General features: G+C 42.0%; 1 protein-coding gene across 2 annotated transcripts in view; it reads left to right on the plus strand.

Annotated features, from left to right (window-relative positions):
- ARMH3 (armadillo like helical domain containing 3) overlaps positions 1-27747 on the plus strand; it is a 200653-nt gene that overhangs the window by 146928 nt on the left and 25978 nt on the right. The window contains exon 24 of one of the 2 annotated variants that reach the window (XM_055119462.1): positions 26409-26487. The exons of the other annotated variant lie outside the window; for it this stretch is intronic. Within the exon in view, the coding sequence (XP_054975437.1) occupies positions 26409-26487 (79 nt within the window). The remainder of the gene's footprint in view (positions 1-26408; positions 26488-27747) is intronic. 2 annotated transcript variants of the gene reach the window in all.

The raw sequence follows: 27747 nt of genomic DNA on the forward strand, positions 1-27747 counted from the left end.
CAATTAAGTGCATTAATAGCCATGATTCAGAGACTCACAAATGAATCTCAGAAGAGAGCAACATGCCACAGATATGCCTCCGGACCCCAAATATTTAAAAAATTTAGAATTCTAGGGGGCTAGAGCAATAGCACAGCGGGGAGGGCATTTGCCTTGCACACGGCCAGCCCGGGTTCTATTCCCAGCATCCCATATGGTCCCCCAAGCACCTCCAGGAGTTATTCCTGAGTGCATGAGTCAGGAATAACCCCTGTGCATCACCCGGTGTGACCCAAAAAGAAAATAAATAAATAAAAATTTTAGAATTCTAGGAGGGCGCAGCCACTTTTGTGACCACATGACACCTCATACTATTCATGACAAGCAATACAAAATAAATAATTTAGCATCTGCCCTAAGGGGCCGGCTGGGTGGGTTATGGGATGATTCAAAGTAATGATGATGGGAAGGTGTAATGGGGTGGGATTGGTGTTGAAATATTAAATGTAAACAATTATGAACAACTTTAGGAAAATTTTTTTTTAATTTTGGGGGCCAGAGTGATAGTACAGCGGGTAGGGCGTTTGCCTTGCACATGGCCAACCTGGGTTTGATCCCCGGCATCCCATATGATACCCCGAGCACCGCCAGGAGTGATTCCTGAATGCAGAGCCAGGTGGAACCCCAGAGCATTGATGGGTGTGACCAAAAAAAAAAATAAAATAAATGTTTTTAATTTTAAAAATTATAAAAATAAAATGAAAAGCTGTAATTGTCCTTGTGTTTAAAAAAAAGGCATATTTTTGAAGGGAAAAATTTCTAAGATGGTATTTAAAGTATCTGAGTAGATAAAAAGGCAACAATGAAACACTGAGATAAAGGCTTGTGTCAGCAGTATGTCACATCTTAATCCTGTGTCTTTATGGTCATTCAGCCCAAAAGGGATTTAAAGTGCAATTTGCTGACTATACATAGTAGACACAGAGCACTTTTCCCTGGCTGGGATTTGTAGGTCAATCTTGGCTAACTCTTAATTAATTATTATGTATTTACTGTGTACCCAACAGGCTCCCTCAGCTCCTGAACTGGTACTGTCTGCACTGATGGTACAGCAAGACTTTATGGTGTCAATTGTCATTGTGGTTAAGACTTTAGAAGGACATCTGAAGGCCAGGGTGCAGTCATGCTGTACCCAAGATAGAATGTGACCAGGACAGCTGTGCTCCCACTATAGCTTTCTAAAAATCTCTAGGAGTTGACAGACTACTGCTTACCACCCATTATTTGCTTCTGGAAAGTTGCTGCTGTATTTCCTCCTTTCTGTACAGTTGTGGAGGTCACTCTGGGAAGGAGGAGGTCATTTTTAGCACTAAATCTAGCAGGTCTATTTAGGGCTCAAATCCAGATACCATGTAGTCTTCAAGCCTTGCTATGTGTGAGCCCCCCAAAACATCAACCACCACCAAAAAAAGAAGTATTTGGATAGGAAAGGAAGATGTAAACTGTCTTTACTTGAATACCACATGGTTGTCAAGACAAAAATCAAGTGGAATGGAGGGTGTATAACTCGGCAGTAGAGAACTTACCTTGTTTGTCTGAGGCCCTGGGTTCAATCCCATTCACCACCAGTAATAGTAATAAAAACAAAAGGGGGCAGTTGGGCTCCACAAAGAGTTGCTAGAGTAAGTGAGTTTATGAGACAAGATTGTTTTCCATTGGTGATAAATTCCAGAAGAAGCAGAAGAGGCCAATAAGAAGGAAAACAGTTGCAATAAAGCTTAAATAAGATAGTTCAGGGGTCAGAGAGATTGTGCAGTGGGCAGGATTGTACTTGCCTTGCAGGGGGCTGACCACGGTTTGATCTTATAGGGTCCTCTGAGTGCACCAGGAGTGAGCTCTGAGCAGAGCCAGGAGTAAGCCCTGAGCACAGCTAGTCACTGTCACTGTCACTGTCATCCCGTTGCTCATCAATTTGTTCGAGTGGGCACCAGTAACGTCTCTCATTGAGAGACTTATTGTTACTGTTTTTGGCATATCCAATATGCACAGCTAGATGTGGCAAAATTTTTTTAAAAAAGCAAAAACATAATACAGTAATTCAATATAAATATGTTGTGAGCCAGATGTAACTATTATTTATAATAGTGAAATTGATTTTTAAACTTATTTTTTTGTGGGGACCACACAGGTGGTTTTTGGAGGAGTGCATACGCTGCCAGGGATCAAACCTAAGTACAAAGCATGCACGGTACTGCTTGAGCCATAATCATTGGCCCCTGAAATAAATTTTAATTTGTATTTAGCCCAGTATACCAAAAAAAAGTATTCCAACATGTAATCATATTAAAATTTTAACAAGGTATCAGGTATTCTTTAATATGATCTTCTCTCCATTCCTTTTGTTGCTTTGTTTGTTTGGACGACTTAGGGGATCAAACACTCCTGGCTGTGGAACTCATACCAGTTTTTGAATTTGGTGCTTGTGGGAGAGTTGAACTTCGTTTTGCAATCCTGGTTATAGTGCTCGCTGGAAGTCACTGTGCTGCTTATACACACTCAACAAGGAATACCTTTAAGTCTTTGAAGTTAGATGGGTATTTTGCACTTGGAGCACATCTTGATTCAGAAGATAAGTTTTAATTAGAAATATTTTATCTATGGGGTCGAAGTGACAGTACACCTGGTAAGGTGTTTGACTTGTATGCAGCTGACCTGGATTCGATCCCCAGTACCCTATACGCTCTCCTGACATGATGCCTGAGGCAGAGTCAGGAATAATCCCTGAGTACTACTGGGTGTGGCCAAAAAACAAAAATGAACAAGCAAAAAAAATATTTTATCTGTATTTGTATTTCATAAAATCTCAGTTGAAAAGATAAGTCAAGGGGCTGGAGTGATAGTACAGTGGGTAGGGCACCTGCCTTGCACACAGCCCAGCTGGTTCAGTCCTTAGAACCACATATGGTCCTCTGGCCCTCCAGGAGTAAGCCCTGCACAAAGCCAGGTTTGGCCTCATCCCCCAAACCCCCCAAAAAAGAGAGAGAGAAAAGATAGTCGAAGGACCAGCAGGCTAGTATATGGGAAAGCACTTGCCTTTCATGTGGCTAATCCCAGTTTGATCCCTGGTTAATGGTCCCCCAAGCATCCCTGGGTACATTTCTGGAAGCTTCCTGAGCACTGCTGGGTGATCCTGGAACTGAACTTGAATTTAGCCACTGGACTAGATGGCTGGGGATCCTTAGGAAGGGGGTGGGAGGGCAAAAATTAGGAGGGGACGGAGGGGCAGTTTGTATTATAATTTTCTAATAACTTAATAGATGCCTTAATATTTTTCCTGGTTCCAGGGTGATAGTACAGTGTTTTATCTGGTGTTTTACACCTTGTTTTCGTCCAACCCAGGTTTGATCTCTAGCATCCCATATGGTCCCCCTGAGCACCACCAGGAGTGGTAATTCCTGAGTGCAGAGCCAGAAGTCAACTCTGAGCATTATCAGGTGTGGCCCCAAAACAAAACAAAGCAAAATTTTTATTTCCTTTAACACTTGTATTCACTTTGATAAAACTGGCTCATCTTTTTTCAGAGTTCCTCTGACTTCAAAATTATATTTGTCCAGGTTAAGGAATTTTACTCTTCCACATTTTGGCACCAAATTCAAAGAGGTATGGTATAAATAGTAAATGAGGCTCTAAATTTGTCACTATCAACAAAGCAGTTTTCAGATTCAGATGTTAGGTTTTCAGTCAGATGACACTCACCAAAAAAATTAAATTCTCGTGTCATTTTTGGATCTGGAGAAATAGTGCGGGAGCTTAGAGTAGCATTTCTCAACTGGGAACTTTATATCTGTCTTTTTTAATTGTTTACATTTTTTGGCTATTGAATTGTTTGAGTTCCTTATATATTTTGAATATTAACCCCCTGTATATCTCTTACAAATATTTTTCTCTTATTCAGGAGGTTGCCTTTTCCTTTTGTAAGTGGTTTCCTTTTTATGAAAAAAAAAATCTTCTTAAGCTTAATATAATCTCATTTATTCCTTATTTGATACCTTTGTTTTTGGAGTCAAATTAAAATATTATTGCCTGGTTGGAACTAATCAGAAGTGTGTGTGAGGGGCCGGAGCAATAGTACAGCGGGTAGGGCATTTGCCTTGCATGCGGCCGACCCAGGTTCCATCCTCAGCATCCCATATTGTCCCCCAGCATCCCATATGGTCCCCTAGCACCACCAGGAGTAATTCCTAGTGCAGAGCCAGGAGTAACCCCTGAGCATTGCTGGGTGTGATCCAAAAAGAAAAAAAAAGTGTGAGTGAGACTGAGGGTAGATAGGATAGAGAAGAGATTAGTATGACAATAATAGCTAGGAATGATCGTACTGATCAAGGTCTGAGGGTTAAAAGTAGGTACAGAGATATTCTTGATATCCTTTCAGTTCAATATTGCAAACCACAATGCCCAAAAGAAGGGAGGGAGAGAGGTAGAGAGGGGGGAGGGGCAGAGGGTGGGGAGGGAGAGAGGGGGAGGCCTGCCGGGGTGGGCAGGGAGGGAACCTAGGGACACTGGTGCTGGGAACTGTACATTGGTGGAGGGATGGGTGTTGGAATACTGTATGACTGAAATCCAATCATGAACAATTTTGTAATGCTCTATCTCACAGTGATTCAATAAAAAAGTTTAGAAAAATAAAATATTATTGCCAAGAAGAATATTAAGGAGTTACTCCCTGTGGTTTTTTCCTAGGAATTTTATTTCTGGGCCTTCTGTACTGTTGATTTGATCTGTGTATCTGTTTCTTTGCCATTACCATCCATTTTGATTATAATAGCTTTAAAATCAGGGAGTCTAATGCCTCCAGCTTTGTTTTTTCTCAAGGTTGTTTTGGCTATTTAGGGTCTTTTGTAGTTCCATAGATATTTTAAGATTGTTCAATTGTGATGAAAAAATGTAATTAAAGTTTTGATAGGAATTGCATTTTTAGATTGCTTTGGGTAGTATGAACATCTTAACAACATTCATCGAATCCATGAGAAAGGAATATTTTACCATGAATTTATGCCTTCACTTTTTTTTCACTAATATCTTACAGTTTTCAGTACACAAATCTTTCACCTCTTTGATAAAACTTACTTCTAGGTTTTTTTTAAATGAAAATTCAAACAAGACCTTTTTCTTAATTCTTCTTTCTCATATTTATTAGCATTTAGAAATATACTACTAGCATACTAGAAATACATTTTTCTCAGTTGACTTTGATGCTGCAACTTTACTTTTATTATTTCTCTGTGTGTGGTATTAAAAAGGCTTTCTGTACACAATATCATGCCACCTGAAAATAGTGAGTTTTACTTCTTTTAAAATTTGGCTGCCTTTGTTTCTTTTGCCTTGCCTAATTGCCTTAGATAGGACTTCTAATGCTATTTTGAATAAAATTGATGAGTGTGAGATCCTTTTCTTGTTTCAGTTTTTTTTTCCCTCTTCACTGTTTGAGCCTGGTTTCTGGTTCTTTGTTTCTCCCTATGTAAACAAGCCTCCCTATCTTTACTACCAATGTGATCTTGCCTCTGAAATGTTATGCCCCACATGGGTGTCTCACAAATACCTCTGATGTGCCTTGAACCACACAGTTTAACATTTTCCTATCCATTCAGCTGCCTAAAGCTTACTTTTGGTGTTTTCTGTCTCTCTTCCCGCTTGGTCCATTCTTTTCCTTTAGCTCTTACTATTTCTTTTTCTTTTCTTTGTGGGTCACACCCGGCGTTGCACAGGGGTTAGTCCTGGCTCATACACTCAGGAATTACTCCTGGCTTTGCTCGGGGGATCATATGGGATACTGGGAATCGAACTCGGCCGGCTGTGTGCAAGGCAAACACCCTACCCGTTGTCACATCGCCGGGTGTGACCCAAAAAGAAAAAAAAGAAAAGAAAAGCATATACTTTATTTACAGATGCATTCCTTTTTACTAAACTATTAAAGCTGTGAGTAAGAAATTACCAAATTGAGAGGCATGTTTACCTCTACAAAAGAGAAACAAATGTTTAGTCAAGGAAAGATACATGGAGATTTGAAAGTAATCTTTTGGAGTTTTTTGTTTGTTTGTTTGTTTGGGGGGTGGCTTTTTGGGTCACACCTGGCGATGCATAGGGGTCACTCCTGGCTCATGCACTCAGGAATTACTCCCGGCGGTGCTCGGGGGACCATGTGGGATGCTGGGAATCGAACCCGGGTCGGCCGCGTGCAAGGCAAACGCCCTACCCGCTGTGCTGTCTCTCCAGCCCCACTTTCACCTATCTCTTTAAGATCTCGATAATTCAACTGCAAAGCTAAAATTTCACACCTTCATACATTTGCACATGATTTATTACATTTGGCCCAGACCTGGCAGTGCTCAGGTGCTACTCCCAGTACATTACCCAGGAGGTTTCTCCCTGCATTGCCAGGGACCACACGCACTGTCTGTTTGAGTCTCCTCCTCAAACCCCATATTAGCATGTCTTTTGCTTTCTCTTTTTACCTACCAGAATCTTGTTTATGCTTCAGAATCTAACAAGATGTCACCTTCCTTGGAAACTTGCCCAGTTCTTTGTGGATGCATGTTTCACACCAGCAGTGCCACTGGACTCTGCATTTCTCTCTTTGAGCACTTGACATCCACTGTTGAGTGGTATGGCACTTTACATGTCTATCCATTACTAGATGTTGACCTTCTAAGGACATACACTGAGTTTTGCTTTTTTTGGAACGTCTATACTATCTGCCCCTAGCACAGTGCAGTAAAATGCAATAAATGTCATGTCATTGAGTGAATGACTGCAATGAATGGTTTTATCTTTCAGGGTATTATATTGCTACCTCATCTTCCAGAATCATCAGCTGACCTGAAGTCCTAAACTATGGACATGCCTGTTGAAATGCCTAAGAAGTGGTTGTCAGGCTCCCCCCTCTGATTATGCTCCCCAGAGTGTCTCTAGAGCCCCATTATAGTACCCTGCTTCAGGATCCAGGAAGGGAGTACAGGGGATAGGGTGCATGTCTTACTTGTACTGGATCCCAGTTTGATCCCCAACACTACATGGCCTCCAAGCATTTTGGGGGAGATAGCTCTTATCACCTCCAAGTACTATGTCTTTCGGTCCTAGCAGTGAACTTTCATCCTCACTAGTAGAGGATCACCAGGGATGGTTCCTGGGCCCCCTGATTACTGCCTGGGAGGTTTCCACAAAAATAGTCCACTTCAGTGCAGCCGTGAAAGCTCACATATTAGGACTAGAGTGATAGCACAGCAGGTAGGGCGTTTGCCTTGCATGCGACCGACCCGGGTTCAATTCCCAGCATCCCATATGGTCCCCCGAGCACACCGCCAGGAGTAATTCCTGAGCATCGCTGGGTGTGACCCAAAAAGAAAAAATAAAAAAAGCTCACGTATTAACCTAGGATAGCCAGGAATGTACTTTGGCATTATCACTAGAGTCCCCTTTCTCAATGAACTAAATTGTTTATCCCAACACAGTAGAATTTACTGGCTTCTAATTCCCTCCAGGCTTAATAAGAGGACAGCCAAAAGGTTTTAATTATCTGAAATGGGGCTTAGAGACAACTAAAGCCACTTTAAAGTGAATTATTGATAGCATTGTACATTATTTTTCTTCCTTTTTTAAAAAAGGAAGTGAGGACAATTAATCCTATTTTTCTCTTGCAGATTTACTGAATTATAAGTGATTTTAAGGGTGCCTTAAAAAACCTTATTGCTGAGTGATGGGTTGCTGTCAGTTATGTAAATAAACTAGAGACCCTGCTGAAGGGATCTGCGTTCTGGTGCTATTTCTTCTACTTCTGTTCCAGGTATCTGGAGGCCTAACTGCTCTTGGTTGGTGCTTTTTTTCAGACTTCTCATGAGATTAAAAGGTTCTCATTTGTTTTTCGTGCTATAAGAACTTTCCCAACTGAATATTATTGTCTTGAAAGCCAAAAGAGAACTAGGGAAACTGTTCTAAATAACAGACAGCTGCAACACTGCCATTTAGTCTCTCCATTGTGGTTTAGTGGAGTCAGAAACTGGAGGCTTCAGAGTGGCTTTAAGTGAAGCAGCTGCATTGCCAGCTGGAGACTGACAAACTGCAGAGGGCGGGCACCTCGCAGCTGAGCTCCATCCTCTCCCATATGAGACTGAAAAGATTGCCTTCAACACAGACAGTGAGTTTTTTGTTTTTTTTTTTTTTGATTCGGGAGCACAGAGGTACAGAACCTACTATGGCCTCTCTCTGAGTGTCTTTTGAATTAGCACTGAACAAAAAAGGTGCAAACAGGGCCCCAACAGATAAAGGTCTCATGACTCTTAGAGCTGTTCTGCTACCCTGTAGCTGGATCAAGCCCCTGGGAAGGAAGCTGTGACTTTTGTCTACTTGGAACATTTGGCTGATTATTAAATGCCTGAACCTAAGTTAACTTACCTGGTAGGGGTTTGTAGTGTGATTTAGTAAAAGTGGGTATCAGCCTTCATCCCTGTAACAAAGTGCGCCAGAACATTTTCACCTTTTCTTTCTTGACTCTGCTCACATTGTCAGGGTACCTTTCGTAAGTGCCCAGAATGGGCTAAGTACCCATGCTGTGTGTTACTGTTAAACCCTTTATCTGCTTTGTCTGTCTGGCCCCTTAGCATGTCATGATGGAATTATCTGTTTGGGGTATGTGTCTGTTCATTAATCTCCAAGTTCCTTGCTGTCGGGGATTTAAGTCTATTCACCTTCCCCTTTGTCTAGCGTAGATTCTGCCCATAGTCTGTATGTTTTTCAGGCAGACTGAACTACCAAGTATCACAAGTAATTTGAGCCAGTCCTAGCTTCAGATACCATGGAACTTTCTTCCAGAGACTGAGTGTTCCTTGATTTTTGAGAAAGCAGTTTATTCACAAAAGGAGGTAGAGAAATGTAGTAGTTCTCTTTCTAAAATGGTTCGCATAGAATAAACAACATTCTGTGTTCACTTTGAAACTAAATTTCTCTTTTTGGTAGTGTCACCTCTTCAGAAGGGGGAGAATTTAGCCACTATTTCTGGTATTCTGGAAGAAAAGCAGCTAATAGCTTCTTCGTGAGCATAAAACAATTATACCCAGCCTCCCATAGAGACAATCTGCCGGAGTAGCCGCCTCGCCCTCCATACAGGCTTCATTCTGTTACTTCGGAATTTCATAGCTTCTCCCCCAAAGACCTTCATCTCGTTGCACTATTATGATGAATGTTTAGAGCTGGCTCTCACCCCCTGCTTTACCAGCTATTACTGGAGGTACTGTCAAAGAACCAGGCCCCAAATTTATCCTCCTATTAAGCCCTCTCCTGGGCAGCGCTGCTTGCTTCTGAGTAGTAGTGTTCTCATCGCCCCTCCTTTCCCCACCTCCCACTGCCTTGGAGTCTAAGGAAACTGCAGGCGCTGCTGCAAACAAAGAATTATGGTAGAAAGGAAGGTTGCAACAGCGCTTTCCCTGCCACAGCTTTTCGTTTGCTTTTGTTCCAGGTCTAGAAAGAAACTCGAGTGCATGAGTGCCTGCACGTGTGTGTGCTGTGAGGGCTCCAACACCAGTGTCAGTCACCAGCCCCGCTCTCCGTCATCCCATCAGCACTGTCTCTGTGCTCTTCTGTCTGGAGTTAGGTGTATTGATTTCTGAATGCAGGGCCTAACCTTCCTAACTCACTTACTCATCTACTCCTCTGAGTTATGGACATACTATTTCTGGCTTCTGATGAGTTTTGAAAAAGTTTTTATGAAGTTGGGGTTTTTTGGGGGGATTTTTTGGTTTGGGGACCACACTGGCAGTGCTCAGGACTCCTGGCAGTGCTCAGGGGACCATGTGGGATGCTGGGGATCAAACCTAGGTAATCTGCTTGCAAGGCAAGCACTCTACCTGCTATACTATCTCTCTAGCCCCCAAAGCTTCTTTTTTCTATGAATTTTAATTCTGCTCCTGCAGGTACTAACGTCTTCTTGCAGTGCCAGAAAGATAATACAGAGGTTAAGACTCTTGTCTTGTACCCAACTGGGTTCAAGCCCCAGAACCATATATGTTTTCCCAGGTACCTCCAGAAGTGATTCCTGAGTACAGAGACAGGAGCACTGTTAGTTGTGCCCCACCACAAATTTTAACATGAATAATTATAAATAAAACATGGTCAGAATGACAACAAGAGGTTAAGGTGCTTCCTTTATACGCGGCTGATCCTGGATTGCTGCCTGCCATCATATATAATACTCTAGGCTCCTCCAGTAGTGATCGGAGTCACCACCATGTGTAACCAACAAACCAGAAACAACAAAAGATCTTCTTGTCAGGGTTGAATGAGCAGAGGTTCCCAAACTTATTTGGCTAACAACTTTGTTTTCAGTTAAAAAAATTATTTTACTCAGTGTCACCTGGGAACTACCTTTTTGGAGTGAATAATAAAGTACATGTCCCACCCCTTGCCCAAAGCACCTGAGGCTATGAGTGGGGAAGAAGGACGTAGATACATCGCCCACTTATGGGAAATAGCTCTGGAATCTCTTCCTTAGTCAGCTACTTATTTGGCTTTGGATGCTTTCATTTTGAATCATAACTACTTTGACAGAAATAAGGTCAAAAGCTGCTCCAGGTACCATTTGTAAATTGTGGGATTTACTAACCAAGAATGGATTTTGTTCATTAATAGGTATTGATTAGGTTATTGAAAAGTGACCCTTTAGCTCTGTAGTTTACTGAACTGATATTAAGGTTTTTATAGTTTTGGAAAAGCAGCTTTCCTGAGTAGTATTTGTGTTCCTATGGATAGAGTATATAGCAATGAAATTTTAAATTTTTTCCCTTTTTAATGAGAGATACCATTAGCTTCACTTAGGCATAATAGTTCAACACTTTCAGCACCTTAAAAAAATACATTTTTAAAAAATTTGGGGTCACATCTGGTGATGCTGATTCAAGAATTACGCCTGATGGGGCTGGAACAATAGCACAGCGGGTAGGGCGTTTGCTTTGCACCCGGCCTGGGTTCGGTTCCCAGCATACCATATGGTCCCTGAGCACCGCCAGGGGTAATTCCTGAGTGCAAAGCCAGGAGTAACCTCTGTGCATCGCCAGGTGTGACCCAAAAAGCAAAAAAAAAAAAAAAAAAAAAAAAAAAATTACGCCTGATGGGGACAGAGCAATAGGTAGGATGTTTGCCTTGCATGCAGCTGACCCGGGTTCAATCCCTGGCATCCCATATGGTCACCCTAGCATTGCCAGGAGTAGTTTCTAAGTGCAGAGCCAGGAATAACCCCTGAGCACCACCGGCTGTGACCCAAAAAAAGAAAAAAAGATGTTTGGTGGTGCTTGGGGGACCATATGGGATACAGGGATTGAACCTGGGTCAGATGCATGCAAGGCAAGTGCCTTATCCACTGTATTATTATGTCAGCCCTTCAGCATATTTTTTAAATTCATTTTGTTTGTGAGTGACAATCCAGTAATGCTTAGGGAACTACTCCCAGCTCTGTGCTTAGGGATCACTCACCAGCGGTGCTTAGGAGACCGTATGATGTTAGGAGTCAAACCTGGGCCCTCCCATATGGAACACGTGTGCTTAATTGACCCTTTGTGCTATTTACCAAAGTCTGTGCTTTTTTTTTTTTCATGTTAAATTCACTTTATTGGCATGCGCATGCACACACACAAACATACTCACTTCCCTTTGCTGTTGTTCTGATGACTGCACAATAAGTTGTAGTGCTTGCCAGGAGTAAAAAATCAGGTTGTGAGGGGCTGAAGCAATAGCACAGCGGGTAAGGCATTTGCCTTGCACGCGGCCGACCCAGGTTCGATTCCCAGCATCTCATATGGTCTCCTGAGCACCACCAGGGGTAATTCCTGAGTGCAGAGCCAGGAGTAACCTCTGAGCATTGCGGGGTGTGACCCAAAAAGCAAAAAAAAAAAAAAAAAATCAGGTTGTGGTGTTGGCCAAAAATTGCACTTCTTTAGTTGTATTCTTTGCCCTACGCTCACCAAGGGTTGCACTCTTTAGTTGTGCAAGGGATGTCTAGCTGTGTTGCAGCCAGAAATCCCTTGAATCTCCAGGGGTCATAGACAGCAGAGCTGCCAAGATTGTGCTTAGCATTGTGCTTATAGCACATGCCAGCAGCATCAAGAGCTGAACTTAGAGGCCTACGCCTGTAAGGAGGTACTCCTGTAAGGAGATAACCGAGCTATCTCCCTGGCCCTTTTTCATTTACTCTTGATTTTCTAAAGTCTCCATTCTCCTTACCTTACTCATTGAAATAGCTTCCCCACTTTCTCTGACCCACAATTAGCCTCTTGGCCTCTCAAGGTTCCTTTCTCTAGCCAACCCTGCCACATGCCCATACAATGCCCTGGTTTCCTTAGAGGAAATCATTGATGTTAGGTCCTTTCTGAAGAAAAGATGGTCATTGCCAGGGCAGGTGAAAATAGCCTGTGTGTTTGGAGCTGACAAGACAGCGAAAGTCTTTGTCACAGTGCGCGGGCCAGCAGCCAGGGCCGAGTAATGCCACGTCTCAGTGGTTAGCACCTGCAGGCTCTGAGTTGACAGTGCACTGTAATAAGATTCATCTCTGTTCACTTAACTGATGTAGGTTTTATGGTAAATGTTCGCTGGCTTAATTACTTTGGCAGACTAGCTGATTGCCTTTCCTGAGGTGTTCTAAAAGGCCCCCCTGAGATGGAGCATAAACCTCTTTCCATGTCTTTTAATTTCATTCTTTGCTTGGCGTTCTTGAAAACCGTATGTGATCCATATGGCCATCATCCCCTCTCTCCTGTATGTGAACATCAGGGCCACTTCTTTCTAGGGTGGTGGCCATATGGCCCACACTGGACTGCTCAGAAATCTTGACAGCTTTCTCCTTCTCTGTCCACCAAGATCCCCATTCTTCCCTTTCTGTCATTGAGGTACATGCACAGCTTTTCTAAAAATAAGATCTCTGTGCCTTTTTTTCTCTCTAGTATGGAGATCCACAGAAAAATTTGCCTCTCTAGCATGTGATTCATTTAAATATTCTCTTTCTGGGTTTTGTTTTTTGTTTTTTGTTGCGGGGAGGCATACTGGATGCTGCCCAGGGGTCACTCCTGGTTCTGCTCAAGGGCAACTCCTGACAATGCTCAGGGGACCATATGTGGTTCTTTGTTTGTTTGTCTGGGGGCCACACCTGGCAATGTTCAGGGGTTACTTCTAGCTCTGCACTCAGAAATCACTCCTGGCAGTGATCTGGGGGCTGTATCTGGTGCTAGAGATTAAGCCCAGGTCAGCTGAATGCAAGGCAAGTGCCATGCCTTCCCCATTGTTCTGTCTGTCTGGCCTCACCTCCTTCTATTTTTTGTTTTTTTTTTGTTTTTTTTTATTTTTTTTATTAGTTTATTTTTAATTAGAGAGTCATCGTGAGGGTACAGTTACAGATCCATACATCTTTATGCTCATGCTTCCCCCATCCTTCTATTTTTTGAATGATAGGACAGGAAGCCAACCATGGTCAATTGCTAGCTGTTGGAGATTTGGGTGTTTTTTTCCCCCTCCTGTTCTCTGCATTCCCATGCTTAAAAGTTAAATGTCATAATTAATTGGGATAGAGAAAATGAGTTGTAATTAAAATACTTCTGGGGTTTTTTTTTTTTTTGGGCTTATGCCGGTTTTTATAAAATTCTCGCCAGTCACATTCAAAGGATTGGAATGTTTACCATTAATTAAAATCAGATTATTTCTTGGGGTTTTGAGCTGATTTCTGCTGCCTCAGAAGTCCTAGCAGATGTGTATTAAGATTTTCTTATTGTCTGAAGTGTTGACAGAAAATCTAATTGGCATTTTTGCTTGGCCTGCTTTGTTCCTTTTTATTTCTGTGAATGTAGAATCCTGCTTCTAGAGTTAGGCTATTCAGGGCCAAACCTATTGTCAATAGTTTATATTCCAGGAATTCTGCCAGCAACTGGCCTGCCACTAAAGATGGAGTAAGGGAATCTGAGTACAGACTAAGGATCTGAGCAGGTCGGGATAGGCTAATTCTGTAGGTATTTTGTTCCTTAGGAAAGTTGGAGCCTATTTATTGAGAGAAAGCTATTATAAAGGAAGACCATGTGGTGCAGAGTCAAACCCTTGAGACACCTCCCTTATAGTGACATCTTTGGTGGGAGTGTTAATAGGTTATTTGACTATGTGTTTCCTTCAAGTCTTGTGATTCATTCTAATCCATCAATATTTATTGTGAACGTTGAAATAGTGAAAACATGTCAGGCTGATATCTGAAGCAGAAAGAAATTTTACTCTTCTCTTATGGTGGTGCTAGAGAAGATAATTTAGCCAAGTTGTAAAGTCTGTGGCATTTTGTTGGACTTAAATCTGTCTTTGGGTCCTCATAGCTAGAGGTTTGTTTGTTTTTCAAACAAAGTAGCTGTAACCAATTGCTTAATTTCCAACTGCTGATGAGGTGGAAACCTCCGTTGGACAAAGTCATGCATCCAGATAGAAAACCCAAGCTGCCCAACACAGAGCATACACACAGCTTTATAAATGAGACATCTGTCCCCCAGGAGTGGGTGTGTATATTTCAGACATATTAACTGTTCCCGCTTTCCCTGCAGTTCAGTGAATTGTGGCCCTTTGTCCAGTGCAGTCCTGAATGAAAGCAGTCATTGAATAGTGACTAATCATTATCTCAGTAGACAAATAATGTGTCTGGTATGACTTTTCTTTTTCCTCAAAATAAAAAGCAGTGCTGACCCAAATCACTTTCCAGGTTAAAATATGAAAGGTACTATGGTGTAGTCAGTAATACACATTCCCTGTTCCATGATTTTCAACTAGTACATTAAGGCATACACATAAATTCTCTTTAGTAATTAGGTTAGTTTACACAGAGTAAATAACTGCTTTACTGATCAACAGATCTTCCTTCCTGATGGTTGTCAAAGTGCTTTCTAGGGTCCAGAGAGATAGTACAGTGGGTAAGGTGCTTGCCTTGCATGTGGATGGCCCTGGTTTAATCCTCATGACCACATATGGTCCCCTGAGCACCACTAGGAGTGATCATGAATGCCAGGAATAAGCCCTGAGCAGTGCTGGGTATGACACTCTCCACACCATGGCCACCCTGTGCCCCACCCCCAATATGCCTTCTATAATAAGGTTCCACTTTGAGTTTCTGATCCTGAACAGAATAACCATAGGAACAGTGGTATAAGGAAAGAGATCAGGGAAGGGGGTTGGGGCAGGGGGCGTAGCTCAAAGGGCTGGAGTGTGTGCTTTATATACAGAAGGCCTGGGTTGGATACCAGCACTATGTGATCCTAAGGTACTGCCATATGTGGCCTAAAAATACAAGGAAAGAGATCACTGGCAAGAGAGACTCATAAATGAATCTCGGAACTGAATGGCTCACCCAGAGATGTCGCCGAACCTTGTGCCAGGCTGACTTCACCGGGGTGCTTCAGATGAGAGCAGGTCCCTCCACCTGCCCCAAATGAATCCTGGCAGCCTTGAACTTCCAGAACCCAATGAAAAACCAGGTATGTGGGACCAGTGACTGAAAACTCCAAGCCTCAAGGGATCAGGGATGGGCCACTCCTTCCCATCTCTGCCTCTTTGAGGTCCTTGCTGTCATGCCCACGAACTGCCTCCAGGTGCCATTTAAGTTCATTAATGGCCATGATCCAGAAACTCACAAATGAATCTTGGAACCGATTAGCTCACGGTAGATATGTCTCCGGACCCCAGTTATTTAAAATTTTAGAATTCCAGGAGTGACATCTCATGCTATTCATAACAAACAGTACAAAATAAATTATCTAGCATCTGCATGTGGCAAGCAAGCTTGAGTGATATTAGGTAAATTTGAAATAATGGTGGTGGGAAGGTGTAATGGTGATGGGATTGGAGTTGAAACATTGAATGTAATCAATTAGTGTGAACAAACTTTATGAAAATAAAATTTAAAAATTTTTTTAAAAAAGAGAACATTGGCAAAACAACAATAGCCTGGTTCAGGAAAACACGTTAGATGTTGTAGCAGGTCAGTTGGTGAAGTTTTGACTATATAGTTTTCAAAGTGAAAAGGTTAGAAGGTATTCTTATTTGAGTTTTATTTTGTTTAATGTTAATCAGCAGAGTCTCTGAGGCTTGTAATGCACTGCTGTTAACAGGCATCAAGGGAAATTGCTTTTTTTGTTGCTGCTGAATTAGATGGGCTGAAGATTCATTGACTCCATGAAGAAGGAAACTTATTACTGCATGAAATGAGAGTATGTGGGGCAATCATGAAGCTGAAAAGAAATGTTAGTTTAAAATTAAGTAACCCAACCTCAGGTGAACTATTTTAACTGCTTCCACATACTACTTAGATATCTTTATCCATTCTTCAACCTGTTTGACGTTTTTCTAGGTAGAAGCCTAGAATGAATGTTGGTTTTCTTTATTTCCAGATATTTGAAAATATGCTCTGTAATATAAATCACCCTATTGGGCTTTTGGTCTCAGAAGGGGGAATTCGCTAGGGATGGAATTGGAGGAGTTTTGTTTAGAGCAAGTTAGAGGTAAGAAAGTACAGAGGAAAGTTTTGGAAAGGAAATTGAAGGAGATGCAGAAACTGGTACTCAGAGGCTGATCTCTTGCCCAAGATCACACAGCATAAAAGTAAAAGAATCAAGATTTTTTTTCTTTTTCTTTTTGGGTCACACCCGGCAATGCACAGGGGTCACTCCTGGCTCATGCACTCAGGAATCACCCTTGGCGGTGCTCAGGGGACCATATGGGATGCTGGGATTCGAACCCGGGTTGGCCGCGTGCAAGGCAAACGCCCTACCCGCTGTGCTATCGCTCCAGCCCCAGAATCAAGATTTTTGAATTCTGTTTTTGGATCACACCCAGGGATGCTCAGGGCTCACTCTTGGCCCAGTGGTCAGGGATCACTCCTGGTGGACCATAGGTGGTGCTGGAGATCAAATCTCTCTGCAAGGCAAGGGCCTTACTCTCTGTTCTGTTTCTCTGGCCCAAGAATCAGGGTTTGGGGGGTGTGGGGAACAAAACCCAGCTATGCTCAAGTGTTACTCCTGGCTGTGCACTGAGGAAGGACTCTTGGCAGTGCTCAGGAGACCATATGGGATGCCGGGGATTGAAAATGAGTTGGCCATGTGCAAGGCAAGCGCCATACCATTGTAGTATTTTTATTTGTTTGGTTTGGTTTGGTTTTTGGTCACACCCGTGGTAATATTCAGGGTTATTCCTGGCTCTGTGCTCAGGAATTACTCCTCAGGGGACCATATGGGATGCTAGGGATTGAACTTCAGATGACCACATGCAAGGCAAGTGCCTTAACTACTGTACTATCTCTCCAGGCCCCAAGAAACAGGATTTCTTCTAAAGACTTGCTTGTTATATCATATATGTATGCGTGTATACACAGTATACATATATGTGTATACATATGTGTGTATATCTCTGTGATATATATGATATATATCATGTCATTGCTGTTCATGGCGACAGTGATACTTTAATGGGGCTTATCAGGCTTCAATATTTACCCATTGTTAGCCTTTTGGGGGGAGTGTTTGTGTGTATGTGTGTCTGTTCCATGGGAAAATTATATAGTGCTTCACATCAAACTTGGACCTACAGCATGAAAAGCATACTCTCCATTTAAGGTCTTTATTGGGTCCAAATCTGGTCGCCTTATAAAAATAGTTTCAGGGTGAAACTGAAAAGAATTAAAGCCATAGAAACTTTCACGTAGGGGCTGGAGCAATAGTACAGCTGGTAGGGTGTTTGCCTTGCACATGGCTGACCCAGGTTTGATTCCCAGTATATCCAATATGGTCCTCTGAGCACTGCCAGGGGTGATTCCTGAGTGTAAAACCAGGAGTAACCCCTGTGCATTGCCAGGTGTGACCCATAAAGAAAAAAATAGAAAAGAAAAGAAACTTTCATGTAAATAACCTTTGCCTAGGACTAGGGATGTAGCTTGGTGGTAGAGCACTTGCCCTGGACACCTCTGAGACCCTAAAAGCAAAAATAATATAATAATAAATCAGAAAATGAAAATGAAACACCCTTTACATCTTTTTATTCTCATACTTCCAGAAGGATTTACATAGTAGTTTTTAGAGATATTCTGTTTTCTTTGAATGTCTAGGTAAGGGAACAAGAATCTCTGTATTCTAGGCTTCCAGGTGAAACTATTATCTTTTTTTTTTCATGAAAGATCCTGAATGCAATGCGAAATAGCTGAGGATTTTTTGATTGCTGGAAATTTTATCTTTGGGGATTTGCTCTAAATTTAGACTGTTTATGAGGACAAACCCACATTTTCCCTTGAGCTACCTTGCCTTCTGTGTTAAGGTAATACTTGCATGTTTTTCTTAGGTAAGTTGGGCATTAGCTGTGTGTCTCAACAGTCATCCACCCAGCACTAGGATAAAGAAAGCTGCTTTGCAGTCATCAGTCAGATAAGTCAAAAGTGGACCAAGAAATCCCCAGCCAGTTTGCAACTCAGCCTTGGTGTACCATCTGTCCACTGCATTTTGCTTCAGTTTGTATAAGTGACCTCTGTCTTCAGGAGTCAGAAAAGTTGCCTTGAAGGGTGGCCCAGATTTTTGCCCTTAGAGGTGCTTTGGGTACAGAGCCACCCCTCACTGTTGCTGGCTCTTTCCATTTACTATGACTTGTCTGTTTTTTTTTTTTCTTTATGGGTCACACCTGGCAATGCACAGGGGTTACTTCTGGCTCTGCACTCAGGAATTATTCCTGGCAGTGCTCAGGGGACCATATGGGATGCTGGGAATTGAACTCGGGTTGGCCGCATGTAAGGCAAACGCCCTATCCGCTGTGCTATCGCTCCAGCCCCATCTTTTTCTTTTCCCATTTGACACTAATTATTAGCATTAGCAAACTTACTCTGAGAATATAGTGCATTCCCCCACTCCGTCCACCTACATGGACACTTTCTGAAGGTAATCTTTGGAGGAGATGGCCTAGGCAGTGTTCAGGGCCCTGGGAATGATTCTTAGCCAGTGTTCGCTCAATGCTAAGGTCCTATGATGTGATTCCTGAGGCCCAATGGTTTTCAGGCCCTCCAGGGCTACACCAGCAGTTTTGGTGGGGAACACTGTGCTGAAGATTAGAACTCGGAACCTTGCACATGGCAGTGCATATATCCCTGACCTTTGAGCTACCTCCCCAGCTCCTAGATTACTTTAATAAAATAATGCCAGGAAGGATCAGAGAGATAGTACAAGGTGTTTGCCTTGCACATTGCCAACTTAAGTTTGATTCCTCCACCTCACCACCTGCCCCCATCCCCAGCAAAAAAAGAAAAGTCAAAAAGCTTTTTTTCTACTGCCCAGGTATGATATAAGAGATTGAGAACGCTTTCATTTTACTGTTTTCAGTGACAACTTTTGTTTTTCCTTTGAAAACAACTGTTCATGTCAAAACCACCTTTTTTTCTGGAGTTGTTGATTAAGCATTTTTTTATTGTTGTTGTTATTTTCATACTTTGGAAGGATGCTAATCTTGGATCTCCTTACTTGTGATGGGACTAAATGAAAATCCTTTTTAGGGCTGGAGAGACAGCTCTGTGGACTGAGCTCATGCAAAGCATACTTTGCATGTCTGAGGTCTGGGTTCAGTTCCTGGAATGCAACCCTGAGCATCACCGTGCACTCCATCAGCACCAATAAAGACCCTTCTTAGAGCTGTAGCAATAATACAGCAGGTAGGGCATTTTCTTTGCATGCAGCTGACCCGAATTTGATCCCAGTACACTATATCATACCCTGATTTCCACTAGGTGTGATTCCTGAGCTCGGAGCCAGGAGTAAGCCCAGAGCACAACCAGGTGTGGCCCCCCAAAATAAAACAAACAAAAACCCTTTTTAGACTAATCCTTCAATATGCCAGGCATTTTGCTAAAGACCTGAGAATTTATTGGTGAGCAAAATTAATTTGGTCCATGAAGCTCTTAATTCCAGTTTGATTAAGAGCTCGTAAAGAGTAGTTACAATTAAATTCTTTGGGACTGAGGAGACAACTCAGAGAGCTAGATCACATGCTTTGCATGCAGGAGGCTTGGATTTAGTTTCTGGCACTGCATGAACCCCCAAGCATCTCTGGGAGTAACCCCTTGATTACCAAATAAGGAGTAATCCCTGATTATCCAGTGTGGCCCAATAATAAACAAAATAGAAAGTATCTTTCCTGGGCCACAGTAATAATACAGCAGGTAGGGTACATACCTTGCATGTGTCTGACCTGAGTTCTATCCCCGGCACTCCTGAGCCCCACTAGGAGTAATCCCTGAGCACAGTCAGAAGTAAGCCCTGAGTACTGCCAGATGTGCCCCTTATCCCTCAAAAAACCCCAAAACTCTAGAAAAGTTATCTGACCAAAGTACGCTGAGTTCCATGAATGTTTTGTAGAATTAGATACCAGTCCTGACCAGTCCCTGTTCAGGGAAGCAGCTTAACAAGGAGTGCTGGAGCTGAAGCTGGGGCTGGGTGATGGCTCAATGTCTGGTTGGCAAAGCTCAGCATGCTTTGCCATCCCCGGGACTGTGTGCCCCTTTCCCCACCATCCCTGGGAGAAGTTCCTGAGCACCACCAGCTGTAGCCCCTACCCACCAAAAAAAAAAAAAAACTAGACAAGGAGACTTTTTATTATCAATTTTTTTATGGAGGTACTATAATTTACAACGTTATTCCCGACCACAACCCCATCACACCAGTATCAGAGATCACTCCCGCTGGACTATGGGGCCGTATGGGGTGCCAGGGACTGAACCCAGACCAGCACTGCAAGGCAAATGCCATAACCGCTGTCCTATCACTCTGGCTTTGACAAGGAGACTTTTAATATGTATAACACTTTTTTTTAATACATTCATAAGATTAGATGACCATCACCACACTCTCTAATTTGAGAATATTTTCTCTTTCTACATTAGGTACTCAATACCAAATAGTAGTCAATCCTCCTTTAACCCTTCCTTCAGCCCAAGCAACCACTTGTCTTTCTAATTCTCTAAATTTGCCTGTTCTGTACCTTCCCTATAAATGGAATCATACACTATATGGCCTTTGTATCTGGCTTATTTCACTTAATGTATTCTTATGGTTCATCCTTGGACTGGAGCGATAGCACAGCGGGTTGGGTGTTTGCCTTGCATGTAGCCGACCCAGGTTCGATTCCTCCATTCCTCTCGGAGAGCCTGGCAAGCTACTAAGAGTATCCCGCCCACACAGCAGAGCCTGGCAAGTTACCCGTGGCATAGTCGATACGCCAAAAACAGTAACAAGTCTCACAATGGAGACATTACTAGTGACCACTCGAGCAAATCAATGAACAACGGGACAACAGTGCTACAGTGCTATGGTTCATCCTTATTGTAGTAGTTTTTGGTTTACATAATTCTTTTTATGGCTTAATATTTTATTATAACTGTTCCACATTTTGTTTATCCATTTTGTAGTTAATGAGTATTTTTGTTATTTCTACATTTTGGCTACTGTGATTAATTCACCTAAGAATATTTGTAAATCAGTTTTTTTTTATGTTTTTTTTTTTTCTTTTTGGGTCACACCCAGCGAATGCTCAGGGGTTACTCCTGGCTCTGCACTCAGGAACCACTCCTGGCAGTGCTCGGGGGACCATATGGGATGCTGGGAATCGAACCCGGGTCAGCCGAGTGCAAGGCAAACGCCCTACCCGCTGTGCTATCGCTCCAGCCCTGTAAATCAGTTTTTGTGTGGACATAATATTTTCATTCTTGGGGAATGTATCTCGGACTGATTTCTGGATCCTTTTGGTAACTCTATATAAATATGAGGAAATGCTAAGCCACTTTACCTGCTACTGTTTTACACTTGATCTTTCACTGTTTCACAGTCTCACTAGCAATGTATGAGAGTTCTAATTCTTTCAGCACCTTGTTGGCACTTACTGCTATCGGTTTTATATACCCATTCTGGTGAATGTGAAGTGATATCTTATTGGAATTCCTGGTTATACATGTAATTTGCAAATGCTGTCTCTTATTCTTTGGGTTGTCTTTTCACTTTCTGATGGTATCATTTAAAGCACAAAATTTTTTCAAGCTTGACCTACTTTTCTTTTTAATTTAGTTTTTATTGAGGTACTGTGTGTTTTAGAAATACAATATCACGACAGCTACACTCAACACCAAAGTGCCAATATTCCTCCACCAGAGTCCATTGGACTCTATCGCACCCCTGCACAACCATGGTACCCTCAGTTCTGTGGTTTGATCTAAAGGTTTGCTTCTGTTGGACATTTTCTGTTCCCTTACTTTGTATCTTTATTTCTCACATATGAGTAATGTCCCATTTCTTGACCTACTTTTTCTTTTGTCACTTGTACTTTTGGCATCTTAGCTAAGAAACCATTGCCTAACCCAAGATCATGAATGTTATCTTGCATTTTCTTTTAAAATTTTAAAGTAAAATTTTAAAAAAAATTAAATAGTTTTTTTTTCTTTTTGGGTCACACCCAGCGATGCTCAGGGGTTACTCCTGGCTTTGCACTCAGGAATTACTCCTGGCAGTGCTTGGGGGACCATATGGGATACTGGGGATCGAACCCGGGTCGGCCGCGTACAAGGCAAACGCCCTACCCGCTGTGCTATCGCTCCGGCCCCAAAAATTTAAATAGTTTTTTAAAATGTGTATATAATAGTTTAAAAAATGAAAGCAAAAAGTTTACAATTTTTTTGTTTGTTTGTTTTTTGCTTTTTGGGTCACTCCCGGCAATGCACAGGGGTTACTCCTGGGTCTGCACTCAGGAATTACTCCTGACGGTGCTCGGGGAACCATATGGGATGCTGGGAATCAAACCCGTGTCGGCCGCATGCAAGGCAAACTTCTTCCTGCCCCAAGTTTACAGTGTTTAAGCTGGAGAGATAGTACAGGAGTAAGGCACTTGCCTTGCATGAGGCTGACCCTGGTTCAGCCCCTGGGAATACATATGGTCCCGTAAGCACCACCAGAAGTGATCTCTACGAACAGAACCAGGAGTAAGCCCTGAATTCTGCTAAGTGTGATTTAAGTCCCACCCCCAGCAACAATAAAAAATAATTTTATAGTTTATAATGTATTTATTTGGTTTGGGAGCCAGACCTGGTGGTGCTCGGGGAATACTTCTGGATCACTACTCCAAGGGTACTTCTAATCAATGCTTGCTCAGGGAGTCATGGGGTGCTACTGAACCAATAAAAAATTGGAACCCTAGGTGAGCACGTTGGCCAAGTATACAAGTACTATAACCTAATGTGCAACCCTGGTCGTTGTAGCAACAACATAAGCGCAGGGAAGAGAAGGAGTGGGGTTTGAAATTTAAGGGGAATAATTACAAAATGTGAAATCAGTGTCTTTACGGAGTGCAGACTCACTTTTGCTATAGCTGAGGTCTAACAAATTTATTTGCTTACTGTATTTCTTCCCTTCAATCCTGTTATTTTTGAGTGCTAGACATCGGGACTCAAAGTCTAAGTTGGGGCTGTTGTGAGGCTTGGAGGGATTCTCAGTTCCTCTAACGAACTCTCTCAGTCTTCTCACTAAGATTGGCTTTTCCTTCCTGTGCATGGACTGTGGTGCTCCTCCCAAGGTCCTCAGACTTTACTTTCTGAATGAGAAAAGTATTTGACTCCTACTTGTTTACAAATTCTTTCCAACTTTGGATTTATTTAGACCAAGCCACAGTCTTAACTTGCAAACCATATCTCTAACCTTCTTGGTATTTTCTGGGAAAAGATTGTTACCAGAACTTGCCTCTTTTTCCTGACCCATTTCTATCCTATTTGATTTATTCATTCATTGAATATTTATTGAGTACCAGCTGTGTACCAGGAATTGCACTAGATAGTTGACATTGCTTTATTACATAAATGTGTTAAAGGCCTCCCAAGATTTAGTCACACTTCAACAACAAACATTTGTATGCCTCTAATGTGCTGTTCCTAGGTGTTGTGTTTAGTAATATGATAGGTATTATTCCTACTTTATTCCTCTCATGAGACATAGACTTCCAGAAATTACTCAGAATCACAAGTGATCAAACTAAGATTCTAAATCATGATTTAAGTTTCTGATTTATACTTTTGTTACTTGAATTCAGTTAAATGGTTTATAATTATTATAATTTGTGTTAATATTATATTTATTATCCATTACACATAAAAGTTAATACAGTTTTGGGGAAATAATTTTAAAATGATAGAAAAAAGCAAAAATAGTACACAGAGTCCATTCCATACTATGTTGAAATTCTTTCTCTTTCTGGTCTAGGTCCAGTGCAAAATCCTATATTATGCTTAGTTATCCTGTCTCCCCCATATGCTCTGGTCTATAACAGGTTCTCAAATTTCATTATTCAAAATATTGACAATTTTCCCTGTGTCTTTACTGTAAAGTTACTCTTTTTCTCTTTGGTTATTTTACTCTTTGGAAATAAGTCACTCAGCCTAGCCCCTCCAACCTCACCATTGGAATGGGTATTATTAAACTCCAACTCAGAAAGGGGGCAGAGTGTCTGCAGCAAAATTTGAAAATATTTTCTTAAAAGAACTTATTTTTTATATATTTACTTGTGAGGGTTAGGTGGGGGGAAGGTTTGGACCACACCAGCAGTAGGCCTGCTCCTGGCTCTGCACTCGGAGATCACTCTTGGTGGTGCTCAAGGAACCGTACGTATGTGGTATCGCTGATCCAACTGGGGTTTGTCATGTGTAAGACAAGTGTCTTAGCCTACAGCCCGTTTCTCATTTAATTATTTTTATTTTATTGTGGACTATCTCTGCAGTTCCTCTTCTCATTTATTTAGTCATTTTTATGTAACTATGAACTCAAGCTAAAACCTGTAGCCTCAAACCATTTTTTGCCCTGTTGTACCAAACAAGAAGTGACAAGGACTTATTATCAAGGCATTGGTTTTAGAGAAATTTATTTCAGATTTTAGTGATTTTTTTTTTCTTTTTAGGTCATACCCAGCGATGCTCAGGGGTCACTCCTGGCTCTGCACTCAGGAATTACCCCCTGGCCGTGCTCAGCGGACCATGTGGGATGCTGGGAATCGAACCCGGGTCAGCCGCGTGCAAGGCAAACGCCCTACCCACTGTGCTATCACTCCAGCCCCAGATTTTAGTGATTTTTAAGATGCCAACTTGGTAGCACTTGGTGACCTTGAGTAGGAGGGAGTGATAGAGTTTTTAAAACAGCAGTCAGTTTTGGGGCTGGAGTGATAGCACAGCAGGTAGGGTGTTTGCCTTGTATGCGGCTGCCCCGGGTTCTATTCCCAGCATCCCATATGGTCCCCCAGCACTGCCCAGGAGTAATTCCTGAGTGCATGAGCCAGGAGTGACCCCTGTGCATCGCCGGGTGTGACCCAAAAAGAAAAAGAAAAAGCAATCACTTGATTTAACTCACCCAAAGTAAAATTTTGGTTTCAGATATTAATAAGTATGAAGATTGGTTCTGAGTCTAGATCATCTCAGTATCTTCAGAGGCTGTTTTTTTGGCCTACAATTGTTAGCCCAATTTGACTGAAGGAGTCTCCAAGTCAGAGTGGACTTTTCTTTCTGACTGAAACGCCAGGGCCCCCTAGTGGACAGCCCCCTAGGTCCTGTTTGTTATATTAAGGTCGCTTGGTTTAGGGTTGATTTCTTTGTGGGGTTTCGTTTTTCTTTTTTTTTTCTTTTCTTTTTTTTTTTCTTGTCTAGTGTTGGGATTCCTAGTTTATTTGCAGAGCAGAGATCCTTGACTCTACTCTTTTGTTGCTGTTGTTTTTTCTTAAGTCTAGTGTTGGGATTTCCCCTAGTTTATTTGCAGAGCAGAGATCCTTGACTCTACTCTTTTGTTTGTTGTTGTTTGTTGTTGTTGTTTGTTGTTGTTGTTTTGGACCATACCTGGTGGTGCTCAGCAGTTACTTCTGGCTCTGTACTCAAAACTAACTCCTGCTGGGCTCAGAGGACCACATGGGGTGTCAGGCATTGAACCCAGGTCTGCCGCATGCAAGGCAAGTGCTTTGCCTACTTTACTATCTCTCCAGCCCCTGGTTCTATTTCTTTCTCTAATAAATTATCTAACCCTTCCCATTTCAAAGTTTGCAATTTACCTTCCCTGTGATCTCACTCAATAAGATGATGGTTTCCTTTTTATAGCTGTTACCATATGCTAGTACTCTCAATCAGAGCATATACATACATTGTAGCCACATCTTAAGTTTGGAGGTAACTCCTAGAAGTACTTAAGAGATCATGTGTTAGCAGGGATCAAACCTGGGCTTCCTATAATCAGCACATGCATTGCAGCCTCTTGAGCTGTCTCTCCAGCCCTCAGAATTTGTCTTTGACCTCAATATCCTCTTCCATGAAGTGCTATGTTAACATTAATTCTTTGTTTCAGAGCCATCATCAACCACTTTAACCCCAAAATTGAATCTTACGCTGCTGTGAATCACATATCCCAGTTGTCAGAGGAGCAGGTAAGCCACTGCTTTTCCCAGAGTGACCTGTGTGGTAGCTGAGATTGAGGGGTTCCCTTTCTCTGACAGCAGAGGATTCTGTAACCGAGCGTCTAGTGGGAGAGACAAGTGCCAGGCTGCTAAGAGGAATTAGTAAGGGATTTGTTGATAGTACTTTAAATAGCATGTGGCTTCTGCTTTGTGCTCTATGAGGAGTTTACTTAACTGTGTAGAAGATATGTAGGTGAAAAATTGGTGAATTATTATTTTAGAGTGGGTGAGAAGGTTTTTTTTTTAAACTTTAGGAAGAGAGTCATGTTGGTTTTTGAAAGTAAAAAATGAAAATTTAGAATAGAATGAAACTTCCAGTTAGAAAAAACCTTTAGTTCAGCTTAATTCATGGCCTTGGGGGGGGTTCTTATAAATAGAACGCCTATCAGTGCATATTTCTTTAAAGTTGAGTTCTGTTTACCTTAAGCATTTGTTTCTGAGCCGGTTTTTATATGGTATGAACTTAACTGAAGATGTATTTAGCCTTGTGTATGTGTGCCTGTTTTCCTTGAGTTTGCCCTGGTTTTCCCTTCCCACAAAGTGCCTGTCCTCAGCTCTGAGTTTATATAAAGTACAGATGGGGCTTTAGCATGGCTTGGGATTGAACTTGATGTTTCAGAATGAGACTCTTGAGCCCTAACAACACAAAAGCACAAAATGAGACAGGCTGTACACAGTTCCTCTCCCATCCCACCCACCTCCCTAGTGGGAGAGTGCAGGGTGTCTACAAGGTGAGGGTCTACATGAACCTCTTCCTAGCAAAAAAGCTATGTGTTTCAGTGTTCTAGAGCCTGCTTAGTTTGACCCAGTGAAGCACCAAACAAGACTTCCTAATAGAAGTTCCTCAGTATGCCTACTAGTGGCTCTACTCAGCCAGATGGATAGGATCTATTAGTCTATCATTTGTTTCCTTTGACATATCTGTTCTCTTGATGAGGCCAGCTGTGTACCCATCCTCATATTTAAACTGCATTTATAAGTGGACTTCATTTCCTTCTGTCCTCGTTTGCTTATGGAGTAGACCTGAGACCTGCCCTTTAATGAGGCTGCTCTTCTGTGAAATGCTTTGGAGATGCTACGTTTTATCTTTTAGATCAGTTCAAAGTTTTATTGTATCAAACTATGATTTAACAGATTGAACATCTTGAGTCTTGTATATTCAAAGGGTGACTTTCTTACCATCATCAGTTCTGGCTAGTCCAAAAGCTTTGCTTAAAAAATTAAGAAGGA

Source organism: Sorex araneus, chromosome 11 (genome assembly GCF_027595985.1).
Source record: "Sorex araneus isolate mSorAra2 chromosome 11, mSorAra2.pri, whole genome shotgun sequence".
NCBI classification, from domain to species: Eukaryota; Metazoa; Chordata; class Mammalia; order Eulipotyphla; family Soricidae; genus Sorex; species Sorex araneus.